Source organism: Sander lucioperca, chromosome 21, assembly GCF_008315115.2.
Source record: "Sander lucioperca isolate FBNREF2018 chromosome 21, SLUC_FBN_1.2, whole genome shotgun sequence".
In the NCBI taxonomy this organism is placed as follows: Eukaryota; Metazoa; Chordata; class Actinopteri; order Perciformes; family Percidae; genus Sander; species Sander lucioperca.
Genome location: NC_050193.1, coordinates 11,331,069 through 11,342,819, shown reverse-complemented (window position 1 = coordinate 11,342,819; position 11,751 = coordinate 11,331,069). Strand labels below are relative to the sequence as shown.

Genomic DNA, 11,751 nt, shown 5'->3' with positions numbered 1-11,751 from the left:
CCCCCGGATAGCTACTTCACACTCGGGGGTCCCAGGTTCAGCACCTTGGACAGGGGCAACAGTCGGCAGCCATCACCTCACCTCAGCATGTGATATCATGATGATGACTGATGAGTTTAGAGGGCATTGTGTCTCTTTGGTTTAACTGCTAACATAGACATGTCATAGACATCTAAAATATGACAAGTGGCCCCAACCCTACAATGCTGCATGTGCAAGAGATCACTGCTGGTTTAAAATATAGCAATGCATTGTACAAGTGTGTCATTTGTTTATTTATGTAAAGTATTAATCTAAAATGTAACTATATCTGTAAAAAAAAATATAGAGTAGTAATGTATAATGAGAAATGAGAAAACAGTATCATATCAAAATCATATATATATATATATATATATATATATATATATATATATATACGTTTAAAAAAAAAAAAAAAATATATATATATATATATATATTTTTTTTTAAACGTCCAGGATATTTTTAACATCTTGTTGACGTTGTATTAACTCGCTCGTATCCTCTCCAAACCAACAACCTGATCCTCGGACCAAATCTGAGGATGTGAATATTATGCAACATTAAGGGTAGCCCACTCATAATGAGGACATTTATGTAAGTCACAGCGTGAACAATTGATGCCCTCCACACATGGCGTCTCCTTAACCTCTTAAATCTTAACCTGATAAACTGTATGGCATTCCGCTGACTGCACTATGTGTAGGCCTATGATTAACACCAGTGGGCACTGGGAGGTAATGGTGTGCTGGCTCTGCAGTGCACTGCATGCAGCACTGAGCCTTTTATTTTCATGAACTGTAGCTTTAAGAAGCCTTTCAGTGAGCAGAGGCGCTACAGCAGCCCATCACATGATTCTTCTCTTGTGACAATCCAGACAGAAAGGAAAAGCATTACTGAGTTCAACTGAGTTACAAGGCGCTGGGATGACAGATTACTGTTGTATTGGTGCCAAAGGACCAACTGCAAGGAGGGACATGGAGTTAAGTTAACCATTACCAGACCATTCCTGTCTTTTAAGTGGACATTTGGTAAATATTTGGGGTTGTTGCGCCACCAGGTACAAAGTTGGCGCATGGAGAGGGACGAAGTTTCATTTTTGCGCAGCGTCTTTTCTTTGTTTTTGTCGCCAACCAACGTCGCACAGATTTTCGGAAAAAAGAAGCCAAATAACCGGAGTACAGTTTTGACCCTTTTTGTTGCTGAAGATTTAAGTTAAGAACAGAGAACGAGACAACTTGAGGACGCATCGAGTCGGGTGAGATGGTGGACAGCAAACCTCTTCTTCAGGACAGACCTCCCGCCTACAACGCTGTCCCAGGGGCTTATGAGTACGGCCCGCAGCAGCAGCAGCAGCAGGGCTATGGGGCCATCCCCCCGCCGGCCCCGCCGCCCTACCAGTACCCCGATGGCCAAGGCAAGTACAGCCCCGTTCACGTTGCACACGTACATGGTCCACATTTGGCAAAAAAGTAAAGCACGGTGAGGTCTCACTGCTGCCCACTTCCGTCTTCGTCTAAAGGAAATTGGCTTTGTTGTGGCTCTGGGAGCTCACAAGTCTTTTTGTCTCAAGGGGGTACATCATGTCGAACCACCGAGTCTGTGACTTTAAGTTACAAATGCCGTGAAACAGTAGGCCTAATAAGTTCCGTTTATTAGTTGCTCCAATGTTGCGCGTGCGCAGTATGTCAGGTGTTTATACTGACCATACATTAGAAAATATGCGCCTTTTAAAGGGAGTGTACTATGAGTGCTCACTAAACGATAAATAACCAATACACTTTATAGTCGGATGGCTTACAGCTTTAACACATAATCTTGTCAGTGTTTTATAGGAAGCAACAGAATATGAAATATGTTAATGACGTTTTGGCACAGTGCAGGGAGCACAGGTTGTGCGACTCATTTCTTGTAGTTGTAATTTCCTGTTTGCTTAACCTCCTATTCTTGGTCTTCTGGGTAGATTAAAATAGCCTGTTGCTGCATCTGAAAGGGACGATTATTATTATACTACTGTGTCACACAAATATCACTGCTGATGAACACAGGTGGTAAAAAAAAAAAAAAAAATTCAGTATGGCCTGAGAGTGTCAGTGAAATAAACCCCTGAATCCCAAACTCTCAACACAAACACACTCACAACACAGTCACACAAATCAAAACATGATATGGTAATTTGTTTAATTATTTAAAAAATGATGTAGTTTTTTACAATGAATGTCCACAATATCATGTATGTTGTTTCTTTCTGTCAATCACAGGATACCCACCAGCCCAAATGGGCCCTGCCATAGCCCAGCAGCCCTACACGGGGACTTACACAATCATACAACCGTCTGTAGTGGTGGTGGGAGGCTGCCCTGCCTGCAGGTGAGAACACACACACATATATATTAGAGTGTATATTAAGGTACATAATGGACGCTCAATGGTGTTTTAAGCCCCCAACGTCTCCTTCCAGGCAGCGCTGCAACCGTTGACTTCAAGGCACCTAACCCAACCCTAACCCTAACCATAACCATTGCCTAATCCTAGTGCCTTCCAGGTAGCGCTGCCTGGAAGTTGACATTGGGGGCTTAAAACGCAGATAAACATAATGGACAGTGACCGTTAACCGTGACCCATAACCCATGCTCACTCAGACTTAGCAGGTTTCTGAGCACAGTTCTTTTTGAGGCTAAAATCATCAGTGTCTGTCTGTGCGACTATCTGTATGTGTATTTTCATTGTTCCTACAGTGTGACCTAATGTCAAGCGGATGTGACTTTCAGTTTTGAAAGATGTTTTTACATTGGTTTCACTGTGCCTGAGTCAACATCCTGTCAGTCATATGATTTCAGCCTCAAACAAGTGACTGGGATCAGGCCCAGGTCAAGGTGGCTACAGAACACAGTTTACAAGAACAGCAAATGGAAATCAGATGTCCTCCCATACACTGGTTGCGTTTGAATAAAAATATACACTGTATATCTATTCCAGGCACGTAAGGAAGCTGGTTGTGTAGCTTTTCATTTCATAGCAGGATTGTTTATTGTCATGTGAATGAATACCCGCAAGTGCACTTCTGTTCAGTTTTACTTGAACTGAAAGTTCAAGTAAAATATACTCACCAGTGTGTTGCATATGTCTTAGGTCTGGGTATCATTTAAAAAATGATGATACCAGTACCAATAGCAGTACCCTTAAAGTGATACCGATACCGATACCAATACCAGTACTTACAATACCAGTACTTCATTTGATACCGTCTTTTTCTATTCCATTCGATACTCATGTGAATGGAAGCATTCAGTTGCGTTAAATGCCACCACCAATCCTCCCCATCCAAAATAATTTTACACAAATACATTTTTAAAATTGTTCAAATTATTAAAATAATCATAAAAAAAACTGTACAACTCTGTCAAATACACTGCGCTCAACTTCATACCAAAGACTGTATGGGTTGCAGCTTCTGTGGTAGTGGACCAATCACACGTCACATTAAATTGAAGAACACTTGTGGTGATTGGCTGTTAGTAAAACCATACAAATAGCGTTTTTCTAGATCTGGGTACAAAATGGATCAAATGCAGGTATTGTTTGACTAGAGAAGTTTTGATACTACTTAATAATGTGTTATTTTGGTCAATACCTTTAAAGGTATTGAGTACCGATACCCAGCCCTAGTATGTCCGCAGTATGTAAAACATTCACAAATGTGGCTAGTACAGTTTAAGTCAGCATTTGCATCATGTTTCCTCAGTCAGTGAAAGCCACAGTACCTGGCGCCAGTGTAAAAATATGTTGTGCAAATACTTATGACATGGCACAGCAGCACATAGTGTGGTGCGGTGCCATGGTAGACCAAACACTGTCAGCTTATGTAAACATGCCTTGTTTTAGAAGCTATAATCATTTTAATTAGGTTGAACCCAGGTCATCACTGCAGCAGAATCTAATATTATCGGTGTAATTAAGGCCTATTTATCAAGATTATTTCTATTTAATCTACACCCCAAAAGTAAAAAACCCATATCTGACACTCTTTCATAGCATTAGCAGAAAGCGCTTTCCAAAGCAGTTTTTTATTTCCCATGAGTTTAGGGTCTAGTTTGATACATTGCATTTGTTAATTCCTTCTCGGGGCCTCCAGCAGATTTACTGGGCGCTTTGGTAGGCGTGGTGCAGTCATGAGACTGTGGTTAGCACTTTGTTCATTGTGACTCTGGATTAAAGCTGCTCTAAGGGCTTTAAGACTCCCCTTTCAAAACAAGTTGCTTGATATTATGATGATCATTTGTTATTGTTGTTTTTCATGTCACACAAGGCAAAAACTACTTTCTTTTTTCTAAAGATATTTAAACTTTTTTGCACGACGTACCATAAGACAAATGCTTAGCAACCTTTACATCTGATACAGCTTTATGGGGGAAGAAGAAAATGGTAAAAAGCATATTTTTGCACACTTCAACCTCAGCTTATTTAAAACAAGATAAGTCAAGAATTAGCAAATTCAACTTTCAGTTCTTTTAAGTCCGACTCTTACAAAGCAGTTTCTTCTTGATGGTTGTTTACAGTGAAATGTCCAGACATGGTTCAGAAAATAAAGAGACTGCAGATAAGCATTCAGTAAACTGTTGATAGGAAAATGTAATCACTAGTGATAATGCTCGGACCTCGTTCTCTTTTCAAGATCCTTCGAGCAGACATGACCTAATAAGAATACGTTTATAAACTGACATTAAGTTACATACAAACAACCCTAAACATTCTGATATGAAACTATAGCCATGGACAGACAACAGGCCCCTGGACAAAGACATGTAAAAGATCCTCCATCCCTCCTACAGAGGAGCAACATACCCAGACTGAAAGATACACAGAACGACTCCAAACAATGTGTCTGCGGCGGTTGCATCTCATTGTTGTTGTTTTGTCTCTTTGTTGGGTTTTTTGTATCTCTTTGTGTTGTTTTTGTGTCTCCTTGTGTTAGTTTAGTTTCTCTGGTTGTTTTGTGTCTATTCATCATTGTTTTGCATTAACTTGTGTCTTTTTGTGATGGTTTGCATCTCTTTGTGGTTGTTTTGTGCCTCTTTGTGGTTTTTTGGCTTTCCAACAAGAAACTACAACAGTCACTTCATACAGAAGTTGTGATCCAGGGGCCCTGAGCCTGTACCCAGTAGGCCTGTTCAGTTATCCATTCAGAGAAAAGTTTTTTGTGTGATAAAATCCTGCATTAGTATTTCTTCTTGGTGTTCCTTACTAATGCTGTTTTTTGTGTGTGTGTGTGTGTGTGTGTGTGTGTGTGTGTGTGTGTGTGTGTGTGTGTGTGTGTGTGTGTGTGTGTGTGTGTGTGTGTGTGTTTTGCAGAGTTGGTGTCCTGGAGGATGACTTCACTTGTCTGGGGATCATGTGTGCCATCTTCTTCTTCCCCCTGGGTCTCCTCTTCTGCTTCGCACTGCGTCAGAGAAGGTGTCCCAACTGTGGCGCCACTTTTGGCTAGAGGGACCAAACCACAGCTCATGCACCTGCTCATGCTCCCTTGCGCGCACACGTGCACACACACACACACACACACACACACACACACACATACAATCCAGCATTTTTGTCTTTTATTCTGTTGTCTTTTCTTAATATTGCACATTGCTGTTGCCATTATGTTATGTACAACAAATGATCAAGATGATATTACCACAATTTATGATGTTTTATTAGAGGCACGTGTAGGAGTCTATTTGCGTCTGCTAGTTGAGGATATATTCTAGCATATGCAAGTGTCCAGCTGTCGTCAGTGCCTTCACTACATGCTGAGTGATCATCAGAGATTCAGAGAGTCATGATTTCACCTGTAGATTTAGCTCAGTTATCTAATGATCTGAGCAGATTCCTTTGTTTTTTCAAGCCAGAATTAACTGAGACACATGCTTTTCTTTCTTTTTGTCTTTGCTGGCACACTGCATACATATTTTTGTGCTTCTTAATATTGTACTCAACACAGCATCCATGTAGATCACTGATGTAATTGCCTTTTCCGGAAATGTAAACTTTTTATTTGAAATGTTAGTTTTTGGCTCAGTGTGTCACAGGGAATAACAGAAACATCTTTAACAAAGAAAAAGACGTGTAAAGATCCTTGGATGTGAACTGTCCCGGCTGAAACAATGGACTTGTCTCAGGCAGAAAGCCTGCACCATTTTGTCTGTTTTTGTTGATATTATTTCTTGGGGCCATATTTGCACTGACAGTTTGTTTGATGATTATTCTGCTGGGTTGTGCTTTTCCAGGGCCAATGCAGACCTCAGGTACATACAATCTGAAACGCCCTTGACTTTACAACCTCAATCACTGTTCGGACTTCTTCTACTTCAAGAGGACTCTTATGTCAAAGCGCAGACTCTTTAATGTGCGGAGTTTCACTTTGGGAAAGCATGCTGAGAGTAAAAGCTGAAGAAATCTTTCAATTATGTGTATAATCTCTGGATTTTTATCTTAGTACTCTGTGACAAGTCACCCTGCCCCATTCCTCCCAAACCAGACAATCAACCGAGAATGTCTATGTCCCTGCATCTGCAGTATCTTCGTGTCTACGTCTTCCATCGCAGCAAGATGTTGTATAACTGTCCATGGCAGAAGAAAAAGAGATAGAACTGGGTGGGAGTGATTCAAAAAAATAAATATCTTCTTGCTTTTGAAAACACACTACGCACGCTCTTATGATTGAGGTTCTTACTTTTTATATACGAGTTACTGTAATTAAAAATGAATGCTACTTATGGTTTTGACTACTTGATTTGATTTTTTATAAACAGATGAACATTAAATACATTTAAACAAACAAATATATAAGAACACTGACACTTTGTGTCCATTACTTGAGCAAGATAAACTAAACAGCAAATTGAAGAAATAAATCTTTATTTTTCATACAGCAAATTCTATTAATGTTGTAATGTGGGCCAAAAACAAATGTACACACACTAGTTTTAAAATGCCATGTGTAATGATTAAAGCAGAAATTACTGCACTGTCAATATTAAGATGAGGCGATTGTCCACAATGTAAAGATTACAACAGTTAAATATTTTTACAGTAGTTATGCATGTGTCATTAAGGCAAAAGTCCTGTCTCCATGATACTCTCGCTCTACAAAAAGTTTAGTTAGATGGCAAAGGTCAATATTTATAGCATCTGTTGTACAAATGTATATACAAGAGAGACTTAAGGATGAGGATCGCTTGTGTACTTTTTTTGGATGCATGTCTTAAAGTGTTTTGAATGTTTCTCTCCTTACCCTTCAACATAATTTTAGTATCGACACTGAGATGCAACATTTTTATTAGGACCCAAAGGTGAAATGCAGAGGTCCTCCTAAGTACATTCTTCTACTGTCCTATGGCAACAGTCATTTTGACGATGAACACGCAACATCAACAGCATACATACACTGCAGTATTTTCCTGACAATTTTTAGTCATCCATTTCTCAAGTGCAGGTAAGAATGTGGTCCTTTAAACATCACCACCACAGAGGGACGAAAATAAATGTAGAAAATATGTATATCTTAAATATATGAGCATCTGTTCTGTAAAATAAAACAGTCCCAAAATACTTCCAGATGAGAGTTTGCAGCAGTAAGGGGATCCCAGATTCAAATGGCATTTATTTTTCTTCTCAGTGATGGCCAAGTTCTGTCTGGTTCCATCCAGACGAGGAAAAGCTGCTGGACAGTAAAGGTAGGGCAAAGCTGCACGCACAGGGTAGATGACACAGAAATGTTGACAAGATGTTGGAGTGGAGGGTGTGTGGAAATGTGGACTGATCAGACGGCCGGTGCGGAGCGGTCGTTGGTGACAGTTGGACGTAGCCTGACTGTGGCGAATGGGTTTCCTCCTCTGTAAAGACGCAGCAGAAATAAGTGATGAGTGCATGTCTGAGAGAAAGGCAGATCATCTCATTTGTGTTCTTATGTGACTTACGCAAGGTAAGCTGGCGTAGGTCGTGAGATGCCATTGGGCTGCATTGCCTGTGGAGAAAACACAGATTCACCAAGTCACACAGCCAACACGCATTGTAACACAGTAAAAGCCATAACACATTTGCAATATGAATACCTCAATCATATACGTTTCTGCTTCACACACACACACACACACACACAATTTAGTTTGACTGAAGTTGAATAGAACACTGGATAAATAGATGGGTGAGCAAAAGCGTGGGAAAGGAATCTGTGTGGAATCTGGACCTTCTGGAAATTCAAGTATGTTTCATAAAGTTTTCTTATGACAGGCCAGAGTCAGTTCCACTGAAGCTGAACACAGACACAAGGAGTAGGGCAGGGTCTATTTTATAGGTAGTAAATGAGTAAATTAGGGAGTGATTTCGGATACAGACAATGCTTTGAAAGACAAAAAAGTCCAGGGTGCTCAGGAAGTTCAGTCAGATGTTTGAAGGTGCTCTTTGGGGTCGGGAATTCAATTAAGTGTAGAAAAAAAGGGAAATCCAAGGCACTCTTCTTCAAAATTATTTAAAAAGCCTTTATTTTACTGGCTATTTCATAATAGAAAATTGAAAAGACATAGGGAGAAGCAACCCACGTGTAGCGGCGCAGACAGCCTTCTTCAGGGTGTGCTTCCCAGACATGCTTCTCCCTATGTCTTTTAAATTTTCTATTATGAAATAGCCAGTAAAATAAAGGCTTTTTAAATAATTTTGAAGAAGAGTGCCTTGGATTTCCCTTTTTTTCTACAGCCAATGCTTTGTTTAATGTTTGTCAGAGTAAGTGCTGAAGCAGCTGGCCCTGTCTTCCAGTTATCAACCTGCAGTACTGCAGATATTCCACAAGAGGTCAGAAGTGGATAGAGTGACTGTTGTCTCTGTCCAGTGTTTCAGTCTTGGCACTGTCCTTCTCACTGTGACCACTTATTCCCCACATGACATGAAGAGTTTCACATCTGTCCCCCTCTTACAGATGTTTGGATTACAAATCACGTAGCAACAATGGTGGCCGGTAAAGGACATGCTTCTTTATTCACGTCAACTAATCTAATCTCCAAATAAAATTCAAAGTGTGTCTCTCTACTTTCGTCGAATAATGACTGCAGTTTAAAATACACTTGTAGGGTGAACGTGCTAATTCACAGCTCAGCCAGGGAACCAAGAATGTCTTCACCACTATCTGTTCTGCTCGGTTAAACTTTGAGTATCAACACTAACAAGTTTATTTTTACTCTGCTTTTCACTGATACTCAGCTCGAAGGTCAAACCCATCTTCAACTTTCTCTGTAGAACTCAATCTCTCACGTCAATCTCTATCTCCGTTTGTCTCCAGAGGAAGCACGTGCTTTACCAATCGGCCACATTAATTCAGTTTATCACCTGAGAAGCATGCTCATCATACTGACAATAATGTTCGTGAATGTTGCAGCCACAAGTCCCTAACTAAACCAACAGCGTATGCACAAACGTGCACACACTAACACACAGCCTCAGCCACCCACTCATACACTGAGCTGAACATAAATCAGATTACATGTATTACACTAACTGTGACAGTGGAAAACTGGTCCCAACACCCAAGTCTACTATGAGATCTCTGGGTTTTGAAAGCAGGGTTTTCTGAGTCACTAACGATGAATGGAAGATACACTTCAATGGATTTGACCCTTACAGTATTTTCTCTGGAAATAGAGGAATGGAGAGGCATGCATTGAAGATGGAGAGGCATGCATTGAAGATGGAGAGGCATGCATTGACGATGGAGAGATAAACGGACAAATTACTTGAGAAACTGAAAGAATGAAGATAGAGTGACAAAGAGATAGAGCTGGGTATCAGGTTCACCCAGAGTGGAATTCCACCATAGTGCCCAGCCCGTACACACACACACACACACACACACACACACACACACACACACACACACACACACACACACACAGATTACGTGGTTTCTTCTTTTCTGTTGCAGTTATATATTTTCCTGTAAACACATCAGAAATGTAAACGCAGGCTGTGTCCTACATCACTCCCTATTTACTACTTAGTGCACTAGGAGGTTGGAACTCAATTGAATGAAAAAATATACGTGAATGTTGCTACAAAATGGCAATGAATCATAAATGTCAGAAATCTCAATTATATATATTATAATAAATAGTCTATTTTATAGGTAGTAAATGAGTACATTAGGGAGTGATTTCAGACACAGCCAATGTTTTGTTTAATGTTTGTCAGCGTAAGCGCGAAGATGAATTGGCTGTGGACCAAATGAGTGGTTAATGAATACTGTCGAGGCAAGAAAGAGAAAAGTATCGCCGCTTACCCAATTGAACCTCTATCTGGGTCAAACATCACAGCCTACCAGAATATATATATATATATGGATTCAGTTGTCAGTTGTCTGTCTAGGCCCTCCATGTATATACTAATGTTGGAAAGGTGCAATAATAAACACATTTTATAAAGTATATTATATATACCTGATCAGAAGTCTACAGGTAGACTAGAAAAGCAATGTCGTGTAATGTAGCGCAGAGTGTGTGTATGTGATCGTGGCAACAGGGCAGGTGTGTTTGACCCTGAAGAACCACAACACATTTACATATTTCCAAAACAGGCAAACTATAAAAGCTTTCATAAAGAAAAAACGCAACTTGGTTGACGCTTTGCATACTATGCAAACGGGACAACATCCATAAAGTAATGACTGTAGCCGAGTTGGTAGGGAAGGTGGCTGAAAAATAATAATAATAATAATAATATAATAAGACTAATTCTATGTTACCATTTGTGAGAATGGACATATTCAAAAACATCTACTGCTGAGATTTAGAGAGCTTCATCATTCTGTTCTCGTCTCTATCTTAATGTCACTGCCGCTACTGGGAAAGAGACTTCAGGAGACTCATTATCAGCACACCGGGCATTATTAAAACAAAGGCAATCTTCTTTACAGCTGTGCCCTAATCAGCCTCTGTCTTCATCCCCTACTACCATGTGAGGATGAACCGAGTCCAGCAAAAGGACCGCAATTTTGGAAAACAAGACAGGTTTCCTGGAGTAAATCTGGCAGTAGCCTTTATAAAACATAAGCTGTGAGCGTTTTAATGTGTACATCAGCTGACACAGTGTATCAAAGTAACACACACACACACACACACACACACACACACACACAGTCAAGATAAGGCTGCATAGCAGAGGATACAGTAAGTATCAGGTGAGATATAGCCACACATAGCCAGTTCTATCACGACACTATGGGCGGGCCGTGCCAGCACAGCAGAAAGGTCTGGCAGATGACAGTAGGTCAAAGTGTTCTGGGCTATTACTTTTCTTAGAACAATCATTTTTTTTAAAAGGCAGGGCTTTACTGCACTAAGCTTAATGGAACATTTTACACATGGCTTTAACTTTTGCTAAAACTGGGAAGATGTGAGATAAATGCACGTAATCCAAATCCACGGACTGACCGTGTGATCAGACGAGGAGGAGGAGACTGCAGAGGGCGTGGGGGAGGGGTGCTGGTGGTTGTTTGTGGGGACGATGCTGGTGTTGTTCTTGATGGTGTTGCGCTGTGGGACGTCACAATAGTCCGCTGGGGGGAGCACCATGGTCGCATCATCTGTCTCCGTGTCCTGATGGTGGAGGTCGACCACGCTTTTACTGCGGTACGGGGCAGCAGACACACTGCAGAGGAGCAGGAGGAAGAGGAGGGATGGGGTGAGAGGTGAGGGGACAGGG

General features: G+C 40.7%; 2 protein-coding genes and 1 long non-coding RNA gene across 7 annotated transcripts in view; 1 reads left to right on the top strand and 2 right to left on the bottom strand.

The window, feature by feature from the left end:
• Positions 1-864: 864 nt before the first annotated feature.
• bri3 (brain protein I3) lies at positions 865-9,921 on the top strand. 3 transcript variants are annotated; one of them, XR_004107328.2, is made up of 4 exons: positions 865-1,438; positions 2,283-2,391; positions 5,374-5,595; positions 9,886-9,921. XR_004107328.2 is itself a non-coding variant. In XM_031312714.2 (3 exons), exons 1-3 carry the CDS (start codon positions 1,285-1,287, stop codon positions 5,504-5,506), a joined length of 396 nt encoding a protein of 131 aa, XP_031168574.1. In that variant the 5' UTR covers positions 865-1,284; the 3' UTR covers positions 5,507-6,782. The 3 variants fall into 3 exon arrangements, 1 of the variants encoding a protein (XP_031168574.1); XR_004107329.2 differs by lacking the exon at positions 9,886-9,921 and adding an exon at positions 8,144-8,501; XM_031312714.2 differs by lacking the exon at positions 9,886-9,921 and having other exon boundaries at positions 5,374-6,782.
• On the bottom strand, positions 4,359-4,918 carry LOC116059550. Its single transcript, XR_004107330.2, has 2 exons — positions 4,804-4,918; positions 4,359-4,468 (listed from the first exon to the last, which is right to left on the bottom strand). It is a non-coding gene; the product is annotated as an uncharacterized LOC116059550 (long non-coding RNA).
• baiap2l1b (BAR/IMD domain containing adaptor protein 2 like 1b) overlaps positions 6,905-11,751 on the bottom strand; it is a 31,168-nt gene continuing 26,321 nt past the window's right edge. For all 3 annotated transcript variants that reach the window (XM_031312712.2, XM_035996987.1, XM_031312713.2), the window contains exons 12-14: positions 11,481-11,697; positions 7,983-8,029; positions 6,905-7,898 (exon numbers count right to left, since the gene is read on the bottom strand). In XM_031312712.2, the coding sequence (XP_031168572.1) occupies positions 7,826-7,898; positions 7,983-8,029; positions 11,481-11,697 (337 nt within the window). In that variant the 3' untranslated portion in view covers positions 6,905-7,825. The remainder of the gene's footprint in view (positions 7,899-7,982; positions 8,030-11,480; positions 11,698-11,751) is intronic.